This window comes from Euprymna scolopes, chromosome 33 (assembly GCF_053919585.1).
Source record: "Euprymna scolopes isolate OS-2025 chromosome 33, ASM5391958v1, whole genome shotgun sequence".
Classification (NCBI taxonomy): domain Eukaryota; kingdom Metazoa; phylum Mollusca; class Cephalopoda; order Sepiida; family Sepiolidae; genus Euprymna; species Euprymna scolopes.
The window spans coordinates 66,753,081-66,780,111 of NC_136514.1; the positions used below are offsets into that span (position 1 = coordinate 66,753,081).

General features: G+C 38.7%; 1 protein-coding gene and 1 long non-coding RNA gene across 5 annotated transcripts in view; both read left to right on the top strand.

Annotated features, from left to right (window-relative positions):
- LOC145258283 (uncharacterized) overlaps nt 1-16,115 on the top strand; it is a 52,307-nt gene extending 36,192 nt beyond the window's left edge. Inside the window, exon 2 of the long non-coding RNA XR_013864090.1 lies at nt 14,527-16,115. This is a non-coding gene — a long non-coding RNA (uncharacterized LOC145258283). The remainder of the gene's footprint in view (nt 1-14,526) is intronic.
- The window catches only part of LOC145258282 (uncharacterized), a 472,448-nt gene that overhangs the window by 382,778 nt on the left and 62,639 nt on the right, over nt 1-27,031 (top strand). For all 4 annotated transcript variants that reach the window (XR_013864089.1, XM_080116286.1, XM_080116288.1 and 1 more), the window contains one exon: nt 17,524-17,648. Coding sequence is in view for 3 of the 4 variants with exons in the window: in XM_080116286.1 (XP_079972412.1) it covers nt 17,524-17,648 (125 nt within the window). In the remaining variant the exon portion in view is untranslated. The remainder of the gene's footprint in view (nt 1-17,523; nt 17,649-27,031) is intronic.

Here is a 27,031-nt window from a genome sequence, read left to right on the forward strand (position 1 = left end):
GGAGGTCCGGACTGGTATTCTGGACGTAGTGTGGTTCAGAGGGTGCTTGCTGGGTATGGAAACGGTCAGCTGGGCGTCAGGGCGATCCGGAATGGAGGGTGAACACTGAGCGCTCGGGGGTCAGTGTTGAGGAACCGACAACACCGAGAACGGAGGGATCAGTGTTCGGAACGGACGACAAGTACGGAGCCAGGTAGCGGACCAGAGGTGCAAGCGAGGTAGCGGACCAGAGGTGCAAGCGAGGTGGCGGACCAGAGGTGCGAGCGAGATAGCGGACCAGAGGTGCAAGCGAGGTAGCGGACCGGAGGTGCGAGCGAGGTAGCGGACCGGAGGTGCGAGCGAGGTAGCGGACCGGAGGTGCGAGCAAGGTAGCGGACCGGAGGTGCGAGCGAGGTAGCGGACCGGAGGTGCGAGGTAGCGGTGCAGAGGTGCAAGCGAGGTAGCGGTGCAGGAAGCTGAGACTGCAGGCAGGAGATGCGGGTGCAGTGCAAGAAGCTGAGGCTGCAGGCAGGAGATGCAGTGCAGTGCAGGAAGCTGAGGTTGCAGGCAGGAGATGCAGTGCAGTGCAGGAAGCTGAGGTTGCAGGTAGGAGATGCAGGAAGCTGGATGCTGCAGGCAGGAGATGCAGGAAGCTGGATGCTGCAGGAGGAGATGCAGGAAGCTGGAAGCTGCAGGCAGGAGGTGCTAACAGAGTAATCAAAGTGGTAGGTCTTTCGTAGGAACCTAGCCCTGAAAAGGGCTCTTTGAGTTACTGCTGTAGCTGCATCGGCACTGGTCCTGGAGTGGTTCTGAGGAGGGCTAACAGAGTAAACAAAGTGGTAGGTCTTTCGTAGGAACCTCGCTGCTTCGGCACTGGTTCTGGTCCTCGGGTGTTTCCTGACCGCTGCTGCTACCACATGAGATCCGTGAGTGGATCTCCAATTCAGGGGACTCGTAGCCCCCTAGCCGGGTTAACTTTTTTGGCCAAGAGGCGCTTTCTTTGTGGAGACAGGGTGTTACAACTGGCGTCGGTCTCGGAAAAAGGATAAATGAAAGTCATTAATTCCAGACGAAATGTTTACAAGTCAAACTTAGTTTGGCAGTTTGAGAGTTGTATTTAATTTCATTCCGTCTGAAACAAAAAAGACAATCATTTCGTTATTAATCGTAAAAGATTAATTTTTATGAGTGTTTCCCTTTAACAGCGAGGATGCTGGAAGGGAGACATAAGTAGGTCAGCTGCTGACCTTGCCTTTTAGGTGAGGCTATTCGTCCATTCGCCTCTCTTTTTCTCCGTCGCTCATGTTAGAGATGACGCGTGTTTAAACACGGTGGAGTGGGGGAAGGTAGTTTTCTTGCCCCCACAACAACTTAATTAACACAGGTTCCCAAATTTTTCGAATAGGGGCACATCTTGTGCTTATCAATCCCTACTAAGTCACTTTTCTTGGAAAAAAGTTATAGGATCTCTAAAAAACAAAACAAAAACCAAATGCTAAAAAAAAAACATCTTTCTTACGGCTTATAACATCTAAAAACTCTCTAAATACCCGTTTACGTAATTTATTTTGTCCCACTCTTAAAAGTCTAACTGATTTCTAAGCCAACCATTCGTCTTAATCTTATTTTCTACTAGATCATTTTAATTCTAATGTATATATCTAATAATGACTTTGAATTCCTGTCGCAAAAAAAAACATTACATTTACATACATTTAAGACATTTTGCAATATAAAAACATTAAAAAAAATGTTACATTATACATTTCAAAGTCCGTTAATACAAAATAAATTGTCCCTTTTTTTCAAAGACAAACAATTAAAACGCACATTAAAAAGCTGCAAAGTTCAATCGTTTTACATTTCTGCAGCTTTCTTTTTGACAATAGCGTATTTTATTTATTTTTTTTTTTTTAATAACACAAGATTTTAAAAGTACATCGGACTTTGACACAACATTCTTACAATGATTGACAGCTGACTTTAAACAAACTGGTTTGACCCGCATTTACCAAAAACATTTCTGACACACATTTATTTTGTTGTGTGTATGTGCTACATATATATATATATTTTTTAAACAAAAGAATTCATTTCAATGAATTCTGCACGGTGACTTGTGTTTACTATTATTTATTATTTCCATTCATTACTACGTATCTTTTGCGGCATATCGGCCTTTTCTTTTTTTTAATATTTCTTGTATACTTTTGTTCCTTGTGTGTGTTCAATTTTTTTTTTTCCATTTTTTTCAATACTGCGTATGTGTGCATGCTTCTCTTTTTTTTTTTTAATTATTGTTTTATTTCGTTTGGAATTTCTTTTTCTTTTTCGCATTCTGTGATCATCTAGTAAACGTTGTGTTTTTTGTTGTTTTTTTTTTCGTGGTAACGCCAGGTTCTTTTTTTTTTTTAACCCACCCTTGAGTGGACTAGTCACGTACACCATATTTCATATATGTTATGTAAGGGTGTTATTATTAGACGAAGGTACCACTTGTGCGCGTATGTTACGTGAGTTCTTATTTAGTGTTCTTGTTTGTATTAGAAAGTTTTAGAGTGATAGACAGTCTTAGGAAAAATTAGTCTTAAGAGTGTTCATGGAAGTAAGAGATCTTTGAGGTTCATGTGTGTGATCATGTTGTGAGATATGGAGACATTAACAGGTGTATATAAAGAGAGAGTGAGAGTTTATAAATGAGAGAGATTGCATATAAATACATTTTGAGAAGGTGTTTTCATATCTAGATAGGCAGACCGATAATTGAGAGGTTGGCATTTATGCTTTGACAGTTCGTATGAACGGGAGTGTTTGTATAACATAAATAGACACATATACTTTCTAACACATATTTTTTAGATGATGAATTTCAAATAGTTTGTACACATAAATAGACAATACCTTTTTCATGTAATGATGGACACAGGAGACGGCAGTTATAAAAACATGATGAGCATTTATTCTTCCACTGACCGGTTGGTGGATTTGCGTTCAGGAATTCAAAGGTTCACATTCTAATGTTTCAAAAGTGACCGTCTCGCTTCTAGACGTTCGACTCCCATGTCTGGACCCAGACTATCGTCTGACTTTGACTCTCTGCCTCCCTTCTTCTGACTTCTCACTAACTCACTAACTAACTCTCACTTCCTATATTGATAAATCCATGCATGTCCGGCCAACGTGACCACAATTCACGTGCCATCAACATGCGCGACCTGCACGTTTCTGAACATTCTGATTTCCCATTTTTTCTTTGTTGTTTTCACAAAGGAATTCAACCTACATATCTAATTCATTTAACCCATATTTTATTATCCACATTCTTTCTAACAATGATAGTTTATTTATTATTTATTTCATCAGAATAACAATTTACTGGACACTCCATTTAGACCTATTGTTCTTTAAAACTTATCTCCAGGGTTCGATTCCTGCTTTCTCTCATTTTATTTTCATTTTAACTAAATCTCTCTATTTTTATACTTACATGAAAAGGGGACAGCCCTTATCATGTAACAAAGATACATCGCAGATATGCATGACTTGAAAACAAATCACCCTCAGACATGGGAGGAATTACGAGCAGGCAATATATCAGTCATGCAAAGTGTCATTCCCTTTGTATCTGTTGGGGCAGACCATGCATGTGAACACCTGAACAATCTGATGAAGACTAGCTCTAGCATCATAGGCATCTCCAATAATGCCAATGCCAGACAGATTTTTTCTGGCCACACCAGAACTTTCACGTCTGTCAAAAGAGTTCAAGAGTCAGTTTGACATGGAAGCTGACAGAATCACAGAGCATCATGAGCTTGGACCAAGTGCAGTCAAGAGGGCACATGGTATAGTCGACAAGATCAAAGAAGCCATACTTAGCCGTGGAAACCCCTTTACAATTAATGGGGAAAAGCTGTACAATGTGATCACTAATGCCTACATCCTAGATGAGTATGTACCACAGATCTTAAATGTTGATGTCACTGGACAAAAATTGTATAAAGATTATGTATCAGAGTGGATCAATAGAGATGTCAGCCTCTAGGCTCCTGTGAAGAAAGAGAACAACAAGATATTTCTTTCTGGAAATAAGAAGATTACGGTGAAACTCAGAGACAATACTGTGGATCTGAAGGAGATCAAGAACCTGTTTGCAAAGGTGATGGTACTTGCCAGGTCAAGCCCAAGACATCAACCAGAAAGAGGCCATAGGAAACCATGAATTCAATCTGACACAAAGAGCACTGTTTGCTCCTGATGGAACGATGCTGCCATGTCACGACAAGTCCAAGTTAATCCATCTACTTGAGAAGCTAACAAGAGAAGACATACCCCATGAAGACCAGTCACCTCAAGCTGGAAGTTCTACCCACCAAAATGCAATGGATCCAGGATTTACAGTGCCCACATCTACTGATCAGCCAAGTCGGAACATAGCACTGGTGGATGGCATGGTGTTTGTGCAGAAGCTGAGCAATAAACCAGCGACTCTAGTGAGAGTCAAGGATCTGAATGGCTCCTTCAATGACAGACTGATGCAACTAACACAAGATTATGATGAAATCATCCTCGTTTTTTACACATACCGAGCCAATTCTCTGAAGAGTGCAACCAGAGATAAACGAAGACGAGGAAAAGCTTCTGTTCAGTATCAAGTCAGAGATGACACTGACATCAAACACATCCCAATGAGGAGGTTCCTCTCCTATGACAAGACGAAGGCTGATCTGACTGACTGTCTTGTTGTCCAAACAACAGGGGATCATCCAAGCTGATCATCACATCTGCTTCTGGATACACTAAGAGCAACAAAGACCTGGTCTTCAAAGTAAATAACCATGAATAAGCAGACACACTGCTGATCCACCAGGCTGTGCTGGCTTCACAGCGAAACCCACCTGATGCACAGTTAGCATTTTTCTCCCCAGATACAGACATTTTAGTGCTAGTCACAACAAACTATGACCTATTGCCGAAAAACACGTCCATTTTCTGGTGTTATACAAATTGAACCACTGTGGTGAGCTCTATGTAAAGAAAGAGCAAAGGCTTTGCCAGCCTTTCATGTGTTCACTGGGTCCGACAACATAGGGAGGTTCTCTCATATATGCAAGACAACCTGGCTGTAGATCTACCTCAAAGCAGATGCAGGTGTCAATGCTCTACAAATGCTTAGGGATGAAGCAGAAGTGACAGAAGGAATGCTGTCAACACTGGAGTCCTTTGTATGTACAGTTAACTCGTCAAAAGGGATCAACATAAAAACAATCCCTGAACTGCGATGGCATCTGTTTTGCAAGCATAGGGCAGAAAGTGACAGGCTCCCTCCAATACCTGGAGCTCTAAAGCAGCATATTTTAAGAGTCCATGTCCAAGCAAGGGTATGGGCACAAGCAGCCATTGATCTACAGATTTCACAACTGGATCCCCTGGAAAATGGGTACTTCAAACAATTGGATGGCATCCTGAAACCAATGACCACAGAGGTCCTCCCAGCCCCTAAAGCCATCTTTGAGATGGTCACATGCAAATGTATATTTGACTGTTCTTCTGGCAGATGTTCTTGCAGGTCTAAAGACTTTGTCTGTACTGACATATGTTAGTGCAGCAGCTAGTGCGAAAATGATGAAGATTCCCAAGCTGTGATGTATGAAAGTGATGTTGATGACGATGATTATGCATAGACTATGATCAAACATTTCATTATGTTTAAGATGGTTGCACAAACATTCAAAGTTTGCAGTAAAAAGGCATTTCAGTAAAAACAACTCTGATTTAGCATCTGACTAACTGCAAGCGTTGTTAAGTTTTTTAACCATATGGTGGATTATGTGTTTCAATGGGTGGTGTTAAAAAAGATAAAATGACAATGTGGACCATTGACACTAAAAATGTAGTGTTAGCAGTTAAAATCAGTGTACCAGCTTATTTAGAGGCCGAGATATTACAAAACATCCATATTACGGCAGCCATTTTGTAAATTCCAATATGGTTGACATATATGCATCTGGGCAAATGCAAACATTGATTTTCTGATTCTCGAGACAAAACCTTTTCCAAAAATGTATAGGTTTGTAAATCTCCAAAAAGTTCCCACAAAAGTTAAAATTGTGCCATTAGAAACCTGATTAATATAGTAAGTGTGTCACATTTAATACAAGTCCTGCAAATACACACTAAGCATGCCATGGGCTTGTACATACTATTTATTAATTATGGCAAAATTACTCCTCCTCGATATCATCTACATCATACTTGGAATCTGACTGTTGTGCTACCGGCTCTTCCTTACTAATCTTGTTCTGGCATGTCTGTAACCTGCACATGTCCGTGCACTTCAGGCCATTGCTGAGGCAAGTGCACTTAGGGAGTTTGCATGACCGCACACACTTGCTGAATAACGACATCTGGTGCTGGTAAACTTTGCATCCACTTGATGGCAAGCCTGCCATCCTCATCTGTCATCCAGCTGTAGTCTGTTGGGTTCTCAATAAATGGCTGGCTCTACAGACTTCTCCTCTAGATTGCAGCCTGGTAGTTTGCATGTAGTGCATGCATGAAGAGGCAGTCCTTACAAGGAGGGAGTTGACTTGACTCCACCTCTCCATGTCTTTCACAAAACAGCTCATACCGGAGTTTGGTCACCTCAGTTGTGTGGATAGCTGGCAGGTACATGTGGCAGGTGATTTCCTGGAGCTTCTCAAAGATTTCAGGAGACACTTCCCATAAGCACAAAAGTTCCTGGATAGCATCCTGGTATGTCTTGTCCATCTTCATTTGCTTGAGTGTCGTCATCTTCCATTGGCCAGTGAATGCACTGACAGTATCACAGCCTGTAAAGGCATGCATACCAATCAATGAGTCATACACACTGCCTCCCAGTGTACGGCTCCGTGTGGTGATTTCCAGGAATCTTTTCCAGCTCTTAGTCCCACACTTTTGGAATAGATGAGATGGGATCTTGTGGCACATGCCCAGACACAGGATCATGATGTCTGTATCCTCTGCAGTGATGATGATAGACTTGTACCCAGATTCTGCTGCATGAAGAAGGAGGCATGTGTCTGCATCTTGACTTGACTTAAACTAAGGAGCCTCTTCCTACTGCTCTTTGGTGATCTTGAAGTAGAGCTGCTCACATGTGACATACAGCTCTTTGCCCTCGAGTTTCTTCTTGTGCTGTAGTGCCTTCCATTCTTCTACCAGAATGAGACTTGACTTGTTGGAGGAACTACAGTAACTTTCTCCACTGCTGGATGTTGTGTCCAAGTTGAATGTTCTTGAAATTGATTACTGTGCCTGCACTTCTGTTGGCTTGTTCTACATCTTTGATGGATGTTTCCTTGTAGACGTCAGACACAACATCAATGCGCCTACTCTTAGCACCCTCATGGACAGCGTGACTCGGCGCTGTCCCTATAAGCTGTGAAAACGTTTTATCGTTTCCCTTCAATTTCTGGACCAGAGTGATCCTATTCATTATGGTAGCAGAGGGCTTGATGATAACCTCTGCAGGAGAAACATTCCTCTCCAATTCCTTTGCTCGGGCAGCCTTGTTGTTCTTGCAGAGGGACCTATCACTGTTGGCAAGTTCCTATGGCAAAGGCCCCAGGGGATGAGCTAAGACATTTTGAGGTTTCTGTTCTCAGCAACAAGGATCATCTGGCCAAATAGGTTCCTGTCAGTCTTCAAGATAGCCTCCTTGGCATGGCCTTGTGTGTGCGGCTTCATTCTGATGTTAGTGAACGTTCTCAGTTTCGTCCTCGTCATCTTGTCATGAAACTGTATAGTTGACACTCTCATTTGAAGGCTTGATATGCAGCCTCTCCTATTCTGTAGGCCCCTAGAAGCTCTTTGGCACTTCTGGTGGTGCTGCAATCGCAGTTGACAAACTGACAAGATCTCCTTGCTCTGGGGTTCAACCAACTGATCTCCATCAGTTGAACTAAAGATTGGACATCGGCTTTATCTGTTTTAATCCTTGGCATCTGCAGATGTGGGTGGCTGAAGTCACTATACTTTTGACCTACTACCATGGCCCTAAGCTGCCTTAAGTACCTGCTGCAATACTCCGATGTCAGATAGTACCTGGTAACAGCCCCACCTTTCAGGCTGAAGCCTTTTGTGCCCCTTGGTGTCTAGGTGTATTTGTTGATCATCTCTTCAATAGTCTGATCCACAGGAATCTGTCCAAAGGGATTCTTGCTACCGATCTGGACTGGAAAGCCATCTTGCATAAAGTGTTCATGGGCCTCTGATGTGCAGTCGAGACATCATGGCATTATAGTAGGTACGGGATCAGGCATAGTTCACCTTGTCATAGGCAAAACACCACGGTATCAGCTGTCAGATTGCTCCTAGGTGAAGCATCCAGTTGCCTTCTCTGGAGGCTCAAAGCAGGTCCAACATAATTTCAACCATGCCAGGTATGACATCCAGAATGCTGAGAGGTTCTGTTCATCTCTGAGTTTCTCAAGATAAACTTGGAAGAGTTTCAGGATAGGTGTCCAAGGTTCACTCTCCATCAAGTTCTTGAAAGAGTCCCTGAGACACATTGCTGTGGAAATTGTTGATGTTCTTCAATGTTTCATCCAGATGGTGAAGGTCCCTTAAAAAAAGGGAAGAAGGATGGCGTCACTCCAATCTTGGGGAATCTCCCCACTATTCCAAATCTCAGAAATCAGCTGGTGTAGGCGAGGGGTTAATTCATCGATTCCGGTCTTGTAGACCTCAGCCGGGATTCCGTCCTCGCCTGGAGCTTTGTTATTCTTCAACTTGGCAAGAAGGGTGACAAACGGACATGTAGTAACTACAGAGGCATCAGCCTTATAGATGTCGCTGCCAAAGTCTTCACTATCCTCATTCTGAGACGGTTTTAATACGAAAGGGACAGAAGGACTCGACCTAACCAATAGGGATTCCGACCTGGCCGCGGATGCGTCGACCAAATATTCACGCTGAGGCGAGCCTTGGAACAGCGCTTGTGCTACCAACAGTGTACAATCGTATGCTTTATCGACTTCGCTGCCGCTTTTGACTCGGTCGACCGCGGTACCCTGTGGAGAGTGATGGAAGCAGATGGTATCCCCCCGAAGCTACTCAACTTGATCAAGGCCTACTACCATCGGACTCGCACGCGTGTCCGCTGTTATGGCCAGGACTCCTCTTTCTTCAACGTCAGCAGTGGTGTCCGCCAGGGATGCGCGCTCTCGCCCACCCTTTTCAATTACGCTATTGATTGGATCATGGAGCAGGCGCTGCCTGAATATCCTGGCGTCGTGGTGGGGCGTAACTTTCATCTTACCGATTTGGACTACGCGGACGATATTGCGGTTCTCGGGGAGAGCTACAGAGATATACAGACGGTGCTGAACCGAATCCAGGAGAAGGCAGCTGCCATCGGCATGAGAGTCAATGCCAGCAAGACGAAGATTCTATCGGCTGGCATCCCCCAAGCAGAAAGGTCCTCTGTCACTCTCAACGGGGAAACCCTCGAGGAGTCGGATAGCTTCAAATACCTGGGCTGCACGTTCATTGGTACCGGTCAAGGCATGAATGAGATTGAAGCGCGCATTAATGCCGCACGAGCTGCCTTTTGTCGACTCCAAAGGCGATTATGGTCATGGCCTGAAATACGTCTGAGGACAAAAATACGAATCTACCAGGCCCTCGTCCGCTCAATACTTTTGTATGGATGTGAGACCTGGCCCATACGGAAAGCGGATCTGCGACGCATAGAAGTTTTCAACCACTACATCTCTGCCGTATTCTACATGTCCGTCCCTTGGATTTCGTCGCCAACAAAGAAGTCTGGCGTCGCTGCAATCTCCAGGCAATTACTGACCTACTGCGGGCCCGACGCCTTTGATGGTTCGGCCATGCCTCTCGCTGTGATGTGGGGGTCTTTATCCACGAGGCTATCTCCCCAGCTGGAAAAAACGTGTCGGTGGCCAGCTAAGAACGTGGCTCGGGACTATCAAAGCCGACGCTGAGCTTATTTCGGGCCCGCTCATCTATGGCCTGTCTCGTTGGAGACGTGACTGGCTATTGCTCACTCGGGATCTTGCCTCCGATCGCCGGGCTTGGGCCGCAGTGATACGAGATGTGCATCTTCATGAAGCCGACTCAACTCCTCCAGGGTGAATGTCGTTTCAAGTACAAGTACAAGTGAAGGTCCCTTGAATGATTTTCTTCTAGCCATGGAAGGAAGCCTTTCCATGCATGCCTCATCAGTGATTCATACACGAGCTTGTGTAGTTTCACTGCTCTGTTGTACCTCTTGCCGTCCATCAGCTCTGACACTGATCCTTCTGTGATGACACCTGATTCCACACATAGATCTCTAAGACCTATATCCTGAAACCTCTTCCCTATGGTGGAGAGGAGATTACAGAGTGTGTGGAAGAAGCCCATTCTGATGATAATGTCCTTGTTTCCAGAGAACCTCGGTAGCTTTGGCATAGAGTGCTTGATCAAACACACACACAATCTTGTTAAGCTGTAAGGACTGCATGATGGCATATGTTTGCTCCAAGACTTCATTAACGGTGGACATTTCTGTTGCAGGAGCATTGATAGTGTCCTGGACCACTGCAATGTGTCTGCGGATTTTGATGTTGAACCCAGTCCAACTGGGGATGGACTGGTCCTCATGGTCTGACATTCGATTGAGAAGCCAGATATGGTTCTTGGTCTTTGAATCCTGGACCTCTTTGGTAGTGTCAACATACACAGTCTGAATCTTGGGTGGCCCTGCCCACCACTCAATATTGTATATTGGCAGCATTGATGCGGTTGGAGTGATGCTTCTTATCTTGGACTTGATAATCTCTGACAGGACCTTCTCTGGCACAAAGCTGGCAACCTTGGACAGCAATGCCATTGACTCTGTGAGAAGTACCTGCTCCAGATATGAGGTTTATCATAGACAGTACCTCTGGGTTGGGGAAAAATTCAGTCCTTATATAGAAGAGTTCCTCTAGGGCTTCTGTCTTTGCCTCTTCGTAGCATGCCCCCTTCCTGATTTTAAGCTGCACCAGACCTGGCGGCTACTGGGGAATCATCTTTTGTGAAGAGTTTGTAGCACGACTTGTGATAGTGCCCCTCTGCAGCAACAAGGTATCTGCTAAGAAAACCAAGGCTTCTGTGGTTGAGTTTCCTTGTTGCTGCACTGCGGATCTTCTCATCTGCTCATAGCTTAACACACTGAATGAGTGGTTCCCTTGTTCTTGCTGCTTTCAGGTACTTTCTTGATTTCTCGCAGAAGATATATAGTTTGGCATACACCCTGCTAGTACTAGGGGCATCCATTGATGCCCTCCTTCTGGGCTCAACGTTTGCTGATTCTATCTTGGCAAGGATAGAATCCAGTGACTTCTCCATTGTAAAGAGACCACGGCATTTATGGTGATAATGTATGTGCAGTATTCCTCCTTCTTCAAGCCCTTGGCTGCTTCCAGAATTGGATCATGCTGCCTGATCTCTGCAGCCCTGAACAATGTGTTCCATGAGTCCAAATCCTGTAGTGACATCAGAGCATCGCTGTCATCATCAGAGCAGTGGAGGATACAGTCGACCTGTCCTCTCTTCTTCACTGATGGTTCCATCATGCTGTCAGACACTGTCCACACTGTCACACAACTGCAAAAAAAATATCACCATTAAACATTGTTGAGAAACAAAAACATGGAATATATAGTTTTTATTCACCTTCCAGATGTCGATCGCAGAAGAATGGAAAGTGAATGTCTTTGCTTGCATAGGTCTTATTTTCGCACACGTCAGCGTCCCCCCCCCAGTGAAGGGATGGGGACGACTTGTTAAGCCATCCGCTGTTCTCTACGTCCAAACCCAAACTCTTCACTCCAGCTAACCTGCAGATCCGATTAGCTGACCCTCACTTCCAGTAAAACGTGTCTACAATATACATTATCATATTTCTTATGTTCGACCTATTTACTGACATTCCTTCTCCACTTTTTATCAAAATGTATGGCAAAGACATACATTTTCTACTACCCACATTTACTAAGAAGGGGACACCTAAGCTCACCTCACTGGCAAAGAAAACTGTCATACCATTATCCACTAATTAATAACATCTAATAAATAAAATAACATCCACAAATAATACCATGTGGTGCGAATCCTTGCGCCCTCGAAGGTCAACAACTCCTTGTGACCCCATGGCCTCCATCTCGCATCTTAGGATCATGCAGAGATCACGATAATCTCTCGTCACAGCTATAACGCGTTTCCATAAGTACATGACTCCTACAAGATAAAAGATTTTCCTTATAACATTACGAGAGCATTTTCCTGTCTCCTGCCGAATTATGAATCTGGAGAAAAATCCCACAAAAAAAAAACATTCCACGACCATCTCGAAAACATGAATAAATTGAATAAATATCGACTGAACCCTTTACTCTTCCAAAACTTAAGACCTAGTTGACCCCTTACTCATAACCCAGTAGTGTGTCTTTTTTTTTCTATTTCTTACTTCAGCACACTGCTTAAATCTTATTTCTTTCTTTTTCCCCAATTTTATTATTATTATTATTATTATTATTATTATTATAACATTACTAACATGTTCTTTCTTTTAAATTAATCATTATTTAAATAAACCCCACAAGGCAAAGATCACTCCTTCTCCATTCTGCGAAAAAAAAATACACGTCAAAGAACAAGAAAAATCTGCACAATACTGATTCGAGAAAACATCAATTACATAAAAATAATAATAAAAAAAATTCCTTATAAGCATTCACAAAGTCTCATCTTACCAAGAATAAAATTCCAAATAACAAAATACAGATTCGCGGCAACCCAAAATTGTCCACGTCATCAAATTCTAAGGTCGGCTGCATCACCTTTACCATTTCCCAGAATATCATCAAAAATATCAAAAAAATCACAGTCATTTACAAAAAATGCATAGACATTTACAATTAAAATACATAGTCGTTTCCAAAAAAAAAAAACGACTCACTTATAACTTCCAGACAATCCTTCATCAAAACAAAAGTTCAACAACAAAATAACAGATCCATGGAAACTAAAATTGTCCACGTCACCTAACTCCGGTGTTTTCGGGAAAAAAAATCATCTTTTACTTATCTGAGTGATTATTATTATGGCCACTTCTGCCATTTATCCCATGTCAGGGCATTCCATTTGCTCCCTGACGCTGGACTAAAATACATTCCGCTCTGCCATATTGGAAAAACTTTTTTTTTTCCAGGCCGGTAACCGTGACTGCCTTCAAGGCATATAGCCCAGCAGAAAATATCGGGATTTCCACACATGAATTTTTCCATGTTGATTCTATGCAAAATTAACGGAAATCCCAATCACCCATAGACAGCATTTGTTTTTTTTCTTAATCTAAAAAAACATACATTTAAAAATTTCATTATACAGTTTACATCGATTTACATAAAATGAACAACATTTTTCCACACCAGAAAAAAAATCCTAAGAAAAAGCACCATATCAATTGAAAAAAAAAAAATTCACATTTGCAGAAATTGTCCATTGTTTTACACAAAAAGAACACCGAGCTTTACAGTTAATAATTTCGACATTTACACATTCCAAATTCCATAAACTTTTTTGATTGACATGTTTCTCTTAAGCTGACAGGTCTTTTTAACCAGACACTGTAACTAAAATTCATGAGTTCTCTTCTATTTCTTTTTTTCTTTCTTTCCGTTTTCCACATTGTCTGTATCAATATTTTTTCTATTTTCTGTGTTTTCAATTTTCATATTCAAAATCAACAATTCGTTATTAGTATGTCTATCAATATATCTTTTTTTTTTTTCCTTATTTCTTCTATTTATTTTTCTACACAGTAACGTTCTTTTTTTTTAACATACCATTCTTCCATTATTTTTTCTTGTTAATTTAGCATATAAATCTATCTATATATAATTTTAATGTGTCTATTTTTCTTCAGAACCATTCCTTTCTTTATTTTCGTTGTGTCTATATATTTTTCCACCGTGGTAACCTCCAAAAAAACAAACAACATGTACACATACATAAATATATATAAAAAGAGGTTTGTGTTTACTATAACTTTTTTGCAGAAATATTATGCAAGTATAAATCATGTAGAATATCAGCATGAATATAATGACACATAGTAGTTAACTAAAGATGATCATCCCATGAGAAAAAAAAAAAACTAGTAGGAAATTAATTAAAATGGTTTAAAAGAATATGCAATTTAGCCAGATCTTTTGCAGATGAATGCAATTCCATGACCCATATATAACAAAGTTATATTTTCTTTTGAAATAAATAGAAAAAAGGGTTTTTAATATGAATATCAATGCACAAAAAAATAAATTTATAGGAATATATATATATATATTAGTTTGAGAAGAAAGTTCTTGCAGAATTTTAAATTTTGATTTCAAATGATGTATTTTTAAATAAGTTTTCGTTACCTTTACTTTAAATATAATTTTCAAGAGAATTTTTCGCCTTAATTGTTTAAATTACAATCGTTTTTAAACAAGTATGTTTTCTTTTCAGAACATTGAATACAATATTGTAGTCTCGACGCAGTAAAACCCAGTTGTGCGCGTGGATGTATAAACATCAGCTGCACGTACATTTCCCTTTCCCCACCCACGCAAATTTGGTGGATCTTAAAGGAAACTTCAGTTGTTCGTGCGGACGTCACTTAAAGCATCTTACGTCATAAGGATGTTATTCTTTTCATCCAATCGGATTACAAGGAAAACAAACTTTAAAAAATGTTTTTTTCTGAAGGCCTCTCTGGAGCCGGTTGGAGAAGTATAAAAAGGGCATTTTGCGCTTAAACGTCAGTCGACCTTTGAACACCATGGCGTAAACATCAACATCGACACATCTGCGTTTGGACGTTAAACACACGCGCGCCCGTCAATTAATTCCTCCTCGTGCATACGGACTTGCAACTATAACGGACCTTTTATTTTTACCCTTTTTTATCTCTCCGCTAAGTAAGCGGTGGACTTTTTATATTGTTTAATTCTTCGTAAAAAGACTGGTTATTTCTAACCCAGAACTTTCACTTTTCTACATCCTTTCATTCAATCACCTCAGTTGCAGGTAGAGACTTTCAATTAAGAAGAAACTTTATCTTCTCTTTTCATTCATTTACAATTTTTTTTTTTTTTAATTTTGTATTTAATTTATCCATTCGTCTCAGTCATCTTTGCTTGATTGTTTCAACTCGATTCTTATCACTATTATTATTTATTATTTTGAATTTGTGGGATTAACATCAACACCCGTTAGCCCCGCAACAACAAGATGAAAAGAAATCAAATTTGCACAATTTTCTTACTTCAGTTCAAGCTAAGCCAAAAAACTTCTTAAAACAACTTGCGATATCAACGAAGCATTTGGCCCAGCAATCAGAAACTGAACACACGGTACAATTGTGGTTTAAGAAATTTCATGGCGGCAACAAAAGTGTTTAAGATGATGAGCATAGTGGTAGGCCATCGGATGCTGACAACGACCAATTAAGAGACTTAATCAAACTCAATCCACGCACACCTGTTTGAGAACTTCTATTTTTTTATTATTATTATTATTATTAAACCAACTGCAAAAGTTGAACAACTTCGGCTATGAAACTCTGCCTTATTTGCGATACTCTCCAGACTTCTCACTAACCAACTACCACTTTTTCAAGCATCTTTATACCTTTCTGCGTGAAAAATGCTTTAAAAAAAAATAAGCAATATCAAAAACACCTTCAGCGACTTCATCACTACCAGAATGCAAGACTTTTACGTTACTGGCATAAATACATCTGTTTAGCATGGACAAACGTGTCGATTCTGATGGTGCTTATTTCGATCAATAAATTTTTGTTTGAGCTGAGATATGTTCATCTGAATTTAAAAGTTAAAAACTGCAAGAACTTTCGTGTCAACCTGATGGATATATATATATATATATATATATATATATATATGCCCTTAACTCATGGGCATAATAGATTCACTAATTGATATAATAATTAAGTGATTGATTTTGCGCTACGAAACAGATACTGTCAAGAATTGTATAAATCGACTGATTTAAAGGAATAAATTATAAGATGGTCAACATCATGAATTTTGGAATATAAATTTTTGTCATTTATTCTATATATTGCTCTGTAATCACATTGAGCTTCTTATATAAGGATTGATATATAATAAGAAAATATATTTCTACAGAAATATATGTGTGTATATATATATATATATATATATATATATATATATATATATATAGTCTTTGAAGTTTTTTAACATTTGAAACTACACAAAAAATCACTTTTTATCATTCGTAAAAAAAAAAAACACTTAGTCAGTAAGTCATTTAATCACCTGCAATCACTGCATCAACTGTCTCGAATTTACTATAATACCAATTTTTTTATTTTTCAAGGGATCATCAGTTGTTTACCATGAAACACTGTTTCGGGGATTTAAAAACAAAACAGTATATTACTTCATGGCTCCCCAGCAGTGTTGATCAAACACCACCACCCTTAATCTTAGGAAGAAGACATGTTACAAAAAATTTTTATCCAATTTCCTATTCTTAATTGCAATTACTAACCTTTTCATAGTATAAAAATGAATTTCTTACCTGTGCGATTCATCAATTTCCACATTTAAAATGGATACATTTTTTAATTTATCAGTCTTGTATTTATAAGCTTTGGATTAATCCATTTAACTACTTATCACCCCCACTATAATTAGTAGTTTTTATATTTACATTCTTATTTATTTAAAATTAGATATATAAAGGTTAAAAATATTTTATTTTTACATATATACATTTTTTTTTTTTTTTTTTTTTATATATATAAATTTATTATATGTAATTATAAATACATTTTATACATTGCTAATATAGTTTTGGATTTCCTTTATTAATATAGTCTGGTTTATCTTAAACGATTCAAAAGCATCAGGATAACGAACAAATGCTTTATTTAACTGTTTAAATATTTTATTTTTATCCCCACCTTGTTTTATCATCCTTATTACTAAGCTAGAAACTGGTGGTATAAAATCTGTTAATTTTAGAGTAACGCAAGCTATTCTCAAAAACTCTGACATAATGGTTCCATAAAACACAAAAACAGGGCAGGTGCTATCCTTATGGGGCATACGTACTATTTTAAAGGGGAATGCGTTTCTTTTATCAAATATTTTATAAAGAAAAATCCCATCCTCAATTTTTATATCTAAATCCAGAAATGTAGCCTGTTGTCCTCTATGTTCACAATTCAATTTTAGTTCGTTTGGATATAGATATATATATATATAATGTCTTATATCAGTTTAAATTTGTAAATCTCCCTTCAAATCTTATTAACTTAATGAATTGCATGGATGTAAAAATGATAAATTATTTTTGATTGATTTCTATTGTCTTCTTTTTTCTTGTTTCATAATTGTATAAAGTATTGGTGGATTGGTCGTCTTTTTTTTTGTATCATGTTGTTGGTATTTAATATTTAATTACTTTTAGGTACAAGTACAAAAGCCATTCACCAATGCGGACGGCGACTTTTATTGCTGGCAAAATCGAGGTTATTAATGATGCCCAAAAATTTGGATTTAAATTCCGAAAAACACAGAAAAGAAGCTTTACAAGTAAGACATTTTACAAAGAAATCCCTATTTCTCATTTTTTTTTTTTTCAATTACATTTGCTAACCTAAATTTTAAAGATATAGAATAAAAATTTATACAGCACACATTGTTTTTTGGTAGATCACTGAAGGTAAGGTGCGTTTGACTTGATCATTAACAGATGAGTGACCATTTGGAAATACTAGGCACTGTATGTAGGAGGATAATAAGATCTCTCTGGCAAAAAATACAATTCTGCAGAGGTTTTTAGTAAGTATTTCAGTAAAACTTGCAATTCACATGTTATCACAACAGAATATCCTCTGGAGAGAAGTTCTGTTGTCAGTCATGTGGTGAAGCTCTCCAAAGAATGAATACTATCACTTTTTTCTTGTTGAAGTAAAATGTTTTCAATGCTGTTTGTGAATGTCTAGTGCTAATGCAGGCTCAATAATGTTATTGTAAAACATTTTAAAACATAGATAATTTCTACCACCATTAGAATCTTCAGACTTTTTTTTACTCTAAAAGTTTTATTTGATCTTGATAAAAATGTTGGTACTTTTTCATTATTAAAGTGAAAATCGAAATTCATAAAAATGATTTTTTATTAAAAACCAAAGTTATCTATTTACTGTTTTTGTCAATTTCAACTAAAAACCATGTCATCTACTTAATTGTCATGCCACAATTATTGAAATATTGTTAGATTTTTAGATAAAACACATACTTTCATGAGTTCATGATTTAGTTATATCCGCCATTAATTGTAACAAGAATACTGCAGTTACTTCCCCTGATTTCTGCTGTTTCACTTTAAATTATTTCGAAAACCATTTTCATTAATAATTAATTTTCTACTTCATCGCTTTTTATAATTTTTTATAATTTTTGGATATGTATTTCGACATGACAATTAAGTAGATATCATTGGTTTTAATAATATTTCGATTTTCTAAGTTTGCTCTAATAAACAAAAAAGCACCAAAATATGAAACCATTTTATAAAGATCATAGTTTGGTTTCATCTTTACCAATTTCTTTAATTACAGAAGAAACATTTGCTTTGTTCATCATATTTCTGTTTTTGTTCAAAAATGTTTACATTTGGGAGGTTTTGTATGCAGGAAGTGAATTTTTCAACTTATCATTTGAATAATACTAGTAGAGCTATCTCACGTTGCCCAAGGCCATAAAAAACAAATAGAAGAAATTAAGTTGCATTTGGACATATCTGCTCTACTTAGGATATTAAGCATTTTTGATTACTATATGCTACTTCTTATCACCGACAGTACTGAGTAGATTTTCTTGTATAAAATAGTATAACAAAACACTGATGTTGATTTTCCTAAGGAATCCATGATATTGAGGACTTTTGATTATAGTTTCCATGCAACAATATCTTAAAGAAACACACCTGCTCTCTCTAGGATATTGAGCATCTTTAAAATTAAAGTCTCCCAGAGCACTACACTACTACGTCTCCTCCCCTCTTTATGCAGGATATTGAGCACTTTTGGTGGTTATTACACCTATCAGGTGCTTATTATTGAAAAAGACTAAGTAAACTGCTAAAACCGCTTTTTGGTTACAGTTCTGAATTTTTTAAATGAGGTATGTTTTGGGTTGTTTTTTTTTGTATTATTTGGATCCATTGGACTACTGTTCTTATCTTGAGTGTTATCTGCTTAACATTTTGGTCGATGTAATCTCCAATATTCCTCTGGTATAAAAGTCACCATGTTTGGCAAGGAGAAAAGGGAGTTAACTCTACGCTCCAAGGTTTTGTATTTTTTAATCTAATTGAAAGTGAATGACAAAAAGATATAAAGTCAATAAAATTATCAGGTAGAACACTAAAGAGGTATTATTTCTAAATCATTTATAATTAAGATTTTAATTAAATCCATTCATTACTTGTAAATTTTTAGAAACCTAAACGTTTTACAAAAGCAAGAGGGAGCCGATGAAATATTATGTTAAATCGTGTGTTTCATGTTGTTCATTTAAAAAACATTTAATGAGATATAGTTTTCTTAATTTTTAATATATTATTATCTAGTGACTGATATGAGATTAAAAAAAAAGGGGGGAGGTAAAGGGAAACCGAGTTTTGTTATACTTGTGAAAACAAGACAGTGTAAAGGGGTGCAACTCTGAAAAAGATTATCTGAGATTATTCTTCTTTGCTGATGTTGTGAGATGGGATTGAAACTAAAAACTTAATATCTTCACTGTCAACTGAGCTAATTACAATAATCATTTAAAATTAATCTATTAAAAAAGAAATGTAAAGAAAAGTATGCATGTGCAGACAAAATATACAGTGAATATGCAATTAATTTTTGATCCTCACCACTCCAGCAGTTTCTATGGTATTTCTACTCCAAGGAATTAATCATTTTTTCTAAATTTTAAATATTATTCATCTGGGACAATAGAGACCAAGAAAATGTAAACTTTATATGCTGTAGCAGAAACAAATGGAACTTTTTTCTTTTAACGAATCAATGCCTCTCCCCTGTGTTATTTGGCCACATACTGACCAATCAGGGGTACGGCGCATTGATCCTTCTTATACTCAAAGGAATTCGGCCAGCATCCGGTTTGAAGAATAAGAACTCATCCTTACTGAGAGAGACACCAAAGAGAATGGACACCTTTTATTCGCTCCTTCCACCTCAGTGTTATTTCTACCGGTATCAACGATTCCACTGGGAATAACTACCACGATAGCACCAGGTAGCCGAAGTCCAGCTTTTGACCAGGAACATATCACATTCTCCTTAATAAACCTTTTCTGTGTTACCTTTCATGAAGTTTTTGCGCTCGTCATTTCAGAAGCTTGTATTGAATTATTTATTTTATTAGGTTGTTCCCTAAAAGCATTTAAAACCCTAAAATGGTGACCCACCCCTCGTGATATACAAGCAATTCTGAATGGCAAACATTTTTTCTTCATTTTTTGGAACGCCGGATACAGCAAAGAAAAGCCATCAAGCAAAAAAGAAATCGTCCCTAAAAAACAACACCGGGAAAAACGATTCGGACAGGCTTCTCACACGATTGAGAAGGGCATTTTCTTAAAAAAAAAAAAAAGGCGCTATTTCCTTGTTATGCACTGGACCTTTGCCGTTTTTCTTAACCCAAGAATAAATATATACATAAAAATATTTTAAGGGGTCAGCGCTACATCTTATGACACACGTAGTTGATATATTCTCTCGGAAGAAAACACGCGCTGACACACCACATAGCAGTCTGTGGATGACAGACTGCGAGAGCGTTCAAAAAACAAAACAAATGTCAGCCCTAAAAAAAGAGTAAACGCCTTTTCCACGCTTAAGTAAATACCTTTTTTATGAACACACTCCGTTTTTGAAACAACTACACCAACAACAAAAACAGGACGAAAAGTCAATTGCCCAAAACATTACTTATTTAAAATATATATATATATATATATATATATATATATACACTGCATATTTTTTTTTTCTGGGAAGGGGAGTATTGTGCAAACCTATTCTAGTCTCACACAAAACACACGTTCACATTTCAAGCCACTTTTCTTGTCATACACATACGCGCACATGTACACACATGTACATATATTCACATTCACGTACATACACTTACACGCTAACGTACATACATACGCGCACACATACGCACACATGGGCAATGTCACTTCCCCTTAAAGGAAATCCACTCATGTGCGAAGAACACCGGAAACAACTAAGCCTTTTCTTTCTTTTCGATCTGGCTCTCGACCGGAGTGGTCGAATCACCTAATGCTCCTTGTGGGGTGCGCGTGCTTCATGTCCCCTGTTGCTATGCATGGGACAAGAGCCAACAGACAGTATGTACACCTTACACGCTTTCTATCTCCATGGCCAGGATTGACTTTCTCACTCTCTCTCTCTCTCTCTCTCTCTACAACAATAGACTTTCCTTCTCACCAGTTAACAGCGAGAGACGCGCGCCAAACTAAATTCATGCTGTACAATTTCTTTTATTTGTTTCTTCACAAAATAAATTCTAGTTCGTTTATTTCAATAAATGCATTGTTCGGTTCTTTCTCAATTTTTTTTTTCTTTCTCATAAAAATAAATACAATAAAATGACATTTTTATTTTTTTACCATTTGTTATGCTACCTTTTTCTCTATCGGCTTTCTGCCTAAGGAGAGGGTTATGTAGCAGAAACAAATGGAACTTTTTTCTTTTAACGAATCATTATACTCAAAGGAATTCGGCCAGCATCCGGTTTGAAGAATAAGAACTCATTCTTACTGAGAGAGACACCAAAGAGAATGGACACCTTTTCTTCGCTCTCTCCACCTCAGTGTTATTTCTACCGGTATCTACGATTCCACTGGGAATAACTGCCACGATAGCACCAGGTAGCCGGAGTCCAGCTTTTGACCAGGAACATATCACATTCTCCTTATTAGACCTTTTCTGTGTTACCTTTTATAATTCCATACAAGCTTCTGAAATGACGAATGCAAATTCGTCATTTCAGAAGCTTGTATGGAATTATTTATTTTCTTAGGTTGTGCCCTAAAAACATTCTAAACCCTAAAATGCCTTTAATTAGCATCTTTTTTTTTATTTTTTACTGGATATACAAACACACATTTATACACTGGGCGGGAAGAGGCAAACAATGGTGTAAATCTTCTTGTCTCTGCAAATGACAGAGGCCAACCATGGTTTGCCATCAGGCCTTGATACCAGAGATCCTGACCCCCTATTACCATCATAATGGGCAACAGTAAGTAAGAAAATAATAGTCTTAAAAGACTATTAAAGACATTATTTGTTGCTGAAAAAATGTTGCTTTTTTGCTACCACTACTCAAAGTTTGAAAAGTGGAACAATACAGCCAATCAAAATCCTGACTGAAAAAATAAGAGACCAATCTCCCTGAGGAGAAAAAATGCACTAAGATCATAGATGAAAATATACATGACAGATGAAATCAACCTTATTAAAAATGTAGCCTTAAAGGAGGCAGAAAATGACTACCATCCTATCTTGGAAAAGGAGACTAGTTGGAAACAAGAGACTAGTCGGGAAAGGGAGGAAAAATGGGCTATGGAATATGTCCAAAAAAAAAACAGAGACCTGGAGGGAAATATTCTTCCATTTTCTACCCAGGCAAATCAAATGTTCTACCCAAAAAATAACCTGTCAGCGCTATGACAGTCTGAAGTTTGTTAATGAGGCTGAGATGGAATACATGGAAGAAGTACCAGCTCTCATTAGAAATATACAAAATCCAGTGGAAAACTCATAAAAATTCCCATAACTGACCAATGAACACACCTTCCATTTGTTTATCAATCCAGACTGTCTGTACCCATGACACCTCAACAAGAATCCACTTTATCACTAGGATTACCTTTGTTGGGAGACTCCCTCTGCAAGTCTCCCACTACCAGCAGGTAACAATAAAAAATTCAAAACTCACTGGACCTTGATTCTTCCTCTGTGACTAACGGTCTGTAGAATACTACCAACACCTGTACCAGCACCACCACTTCAGGAACTGCCAGAACTGAGTTGGGCCTAGAGGGAAAAATATGTAAGACCACTGAAGTGATCCAGAGGATAGGGCTGAAGGAAAAACTTTGGGTGCCAAAAGTACAAATGATATGAGCTAAACGATTAAGGTTGCTCTTCATACTTGTACCGTATGACAAGTAGCTAAACTAGGTTTCTTATGCTGCAGGACTCTACATTATTTAAAAAAAAAACTAACAAAAAAAGGTCCCTAATTGTCAATACTTATTTGGATAGAATGCTTATTAGAAGAGGCAACATAGATTGTTTATCATGTCTTGCTAGATCAAACAAACCATAAAGTAGTTATGGCCATTTTAAAAATAGGGAATAGGCCTAAACTAGCTGAATACTGGAAGTTGAATACCTCCTTACTAAAGATACAAGACTTCTGGGAAAAGCTAGCATTATTTATACAAGAGGCTTTCGTGGGGGTGGTTACCGGGAGTAAGAATGGGGTTAGTGTGGTTACTGGAAGTAAGAGTGGGGTCAGCGTCAAATATGCTCAGCACATCATACTAGATAAGGCCAAGATGAAGAAACAGTTAAAAGAGAAACTAGCCCAGGCGATGGGTAAGTTCAATACTGTTAGTCAAGAACTAGCTAAGCAGGACTTTGGATACAAGGCTAGCAAATGTTACAAAGGTCAAGTAGTGAGGGCTAGACTAAGAAAAGTGTCCACCGAAATAGTGAACTCTGATACATATGCAGAAGGAGGTTTCTAGACATGGCTCAGGTATATCATGATTGTAAAGCACCCAGATAAACGAACTTTGGGATCATCTTGGGAGACCTGCGAGGGATTACCCGGGGATTTTAAGGAATGATTCATGCAACAGCCCAGTTTTCTTGTACACGAGTATTTGGCCAACTCTCCTCGATGTGGTAAGAGTGGTTAGGTATGAAAGCAGAATGACAGCTCAAAAGGTCTTCCCTGTACTGAAGCAGGTCAACTGCAAAAAGTCGCTAGGACTTAATATTCTGCCCTACGAATTATATTTGAGGCTGTTTATACCGATTTTGATGGATGTGTTCAACCATGGGTTTGACAAAGTGCCATCTCAGGTCAAGTCACCAAGGAAGTGATCATATGCTGAGGAAGAGGAACAGGCATGATGAGGAAGAACTAGATTACTACAGGCCCATAACTCTGCTAAACACAGAGTTAAAGATTTTTGCCAAGATCCTAGGGAATCGGCTGCAGATTGTTATCAAAGAGTAGATCAAATCTGAGCAGAACTGTGTTTAAAAGGAAATCAATTTGGAACAACTTGCACCTGATCTTTACAATCCAAGAGAAGGGATAGAAGATGATTTGAAAGGCACTCTAATCAACCTGGATCAGTCCAAAGCTTTCCTTTCTGGCATTTGTTTTAGAGACCACCAGTGTTTAACCTAACTTCCGCAAATAGATCTCTGTACTGTATTGCGTACTGGCAGCAGTAGTACAAGTTAATAAAAAGTGCTCAAAATCTTATGCTATCTTCCAATCAATGCTTTAGGGATGTCTATTCTCGCCCCTGTTTTACATACTTGTGTTGGAACCACTACTTTGCAAACGAAGGCATGGGGAGACAAGTTCAGTTCTTAATAGAATTGTTTTGCCTGGTGAAGTTTTGGACAGAGTTTCCACATTTGCCGATGATATCAACGTTTTTGTGTTGTACTTCCAAGATATCAAGATGGTGACAGCAGCGCTAACACATTATGAAATGATCATAGGGACCAAAATCAACTGCAGGAAGTGAGGCAGTCTGCTGTTGGGCACCTGAAGTCACCATTCTTCCAGGTCCTTTCAACTGGATTGCTGGCTTGGTTCTAATCATTAGCGTGTGGTTTGGACTGAGCTTCCAGCTCAAAAAGAATTGGTCAGAGGTACAATCAAAGGTCAAAGCTGTTGAGTGGTGCATTTTAGTGGAATAGAGATAAAAATGAACAGGAATTCAAAGGAGGAAAATAGACACACGTGTTGACTGATGAGAAGAACTCTTTATTAAAGGGAAAGAACAAAAAAGGGATTATGGGATATATACAGGGAAAGGGAGGTAATAGAGATACAAGAGTTATCAGACTTTCAACACCCCTGCTTGCTGAGTGTGAGCGTATTTTTTTTTGTTTTTTTTTTTGGTATTTATAAAAAAAAAATATGCATATATATAAGAGCATGATATCGGCAAAAAGACGAATTCAAAGTCCGAATAAAAGTGGTTTGAATTTTTCTAGTTTTGCTCGGGTTAGGGGTTTGGTCATGATGTGTGTGAGCATGTCTGTTGTGGGGCAATAGATAATTTTTATGTTGCCGTTGTTCAAAGCGTCCCTGATGAAATGATATTTTATGTCTATGTGTTTGCATCTTTGTCAGTGCACTGGGTCTCTAGAAAATGCTATAGCGCTTTGACTTTCCTCGAATATTTTAATGGGTGTGTATTCCTTGTACCAGTCCATTTCTTTTAGTAATTGTGTGAGGTACATACCTTCTTGGGTTGTTTTTGCTAATGCCACATATTCGGCTTCGCATGCGGATAACGCTACCGTGGGTTGTCTTTTCGACTTCCAGGAAATGGGTTGACCACCTTTTGTTAAGCTGAAACAGTATCCAGATATACTGTGTCTTTCGTATTGGTTTGATGCCCAATCGGCATCGCTGTACACGAATAAATGGAGTTGATCATTTGATTTTGTATAGCATAGTTGGTGTTGCATAATACCTTTTATGTACCTCAGTACACGTTTGGCTGCCGTCCAGTGCTGCTCATGCGGTTTTGATAAGTGTTGGGACAACTTGCCGACGATATAGCTTATATCTGGTCTGGTACAGATCATCAGATAGATTAGGCTGCCAACGACCTCACGATACTTTCTGGGGTTGATGAGGTCAGAGTCATTTTCGGTTAGATCACAGTTTAGTTCACGTGGAGTTGTCCTGGGTTTGCAATTGGTCATATCAAACCTTTCCAGTATTTTTGTGACGTACTGTTCCTGGCTCATCAATATACAACTTTGAGTTATGTCGAAGTCTATTCCTAGGAAATGCCAGAGTTTTCCAAGGTCCTTAATCTGAAATTCAGACATCAACATCTGCTTGGTAGTGTTGAGCGAATCATTATTATTGGCTGTGATAATTAAATCGTCGATCCATGAGATGATGGTGATTCGTTCCTTGCTGTTGTGTCGCATGTAGACGCAATGATCCACTCTATTCTGAATAAAACCATTTTTGGTGAGGTGGTCGTGCAGGGTTTGATTCCAATTTCTGCCCGATTGTGAGAAGGGATTTGTTTAACATACAGACTGGTTTCTCGCCCGTTTTCCATCTCACTTCAAATCCCTCTGGTTGCTCCATGTAAATCTCGTGGTCAATTGGGGCATGGAGGTACGCCGTTTTGACGTCCATTTGGTGTATGATGAGATCGTATTGGATAGCTACTTGCATTAGTATGCGGATTGATGTGATGTCAGCTGTTGGGGAGAAAGTCTCTGTATAATCTACCCCCTTGGTTTGGTTGTAACCCTTTGCAACAAATCTTGCTTTGTATTTCGGGGATCTGTCAGGGTTTTCTTTAATTTTATATACCCATCTACCGCTGATTGTTGTTTTGCCTTTGGGTAGAAGTATCAGCTTGTACACGTCGTTTTCTTTCAGGGAATTGATTTCCTCCTGCATTGCTTTGATCCAATGGTGTGCCACTGGGGAGGTTGTAGCTGCTTTATAGGTGTGTGGTACACCATGTGCGACTTTGTAGCAGTAGTTGAGATTGACAAATGTGTGACCACTCTCGTCTTGAACTGTCGTTACATAGTCCTCTAAGTAGTTCCCGCTCTGGGTATCTC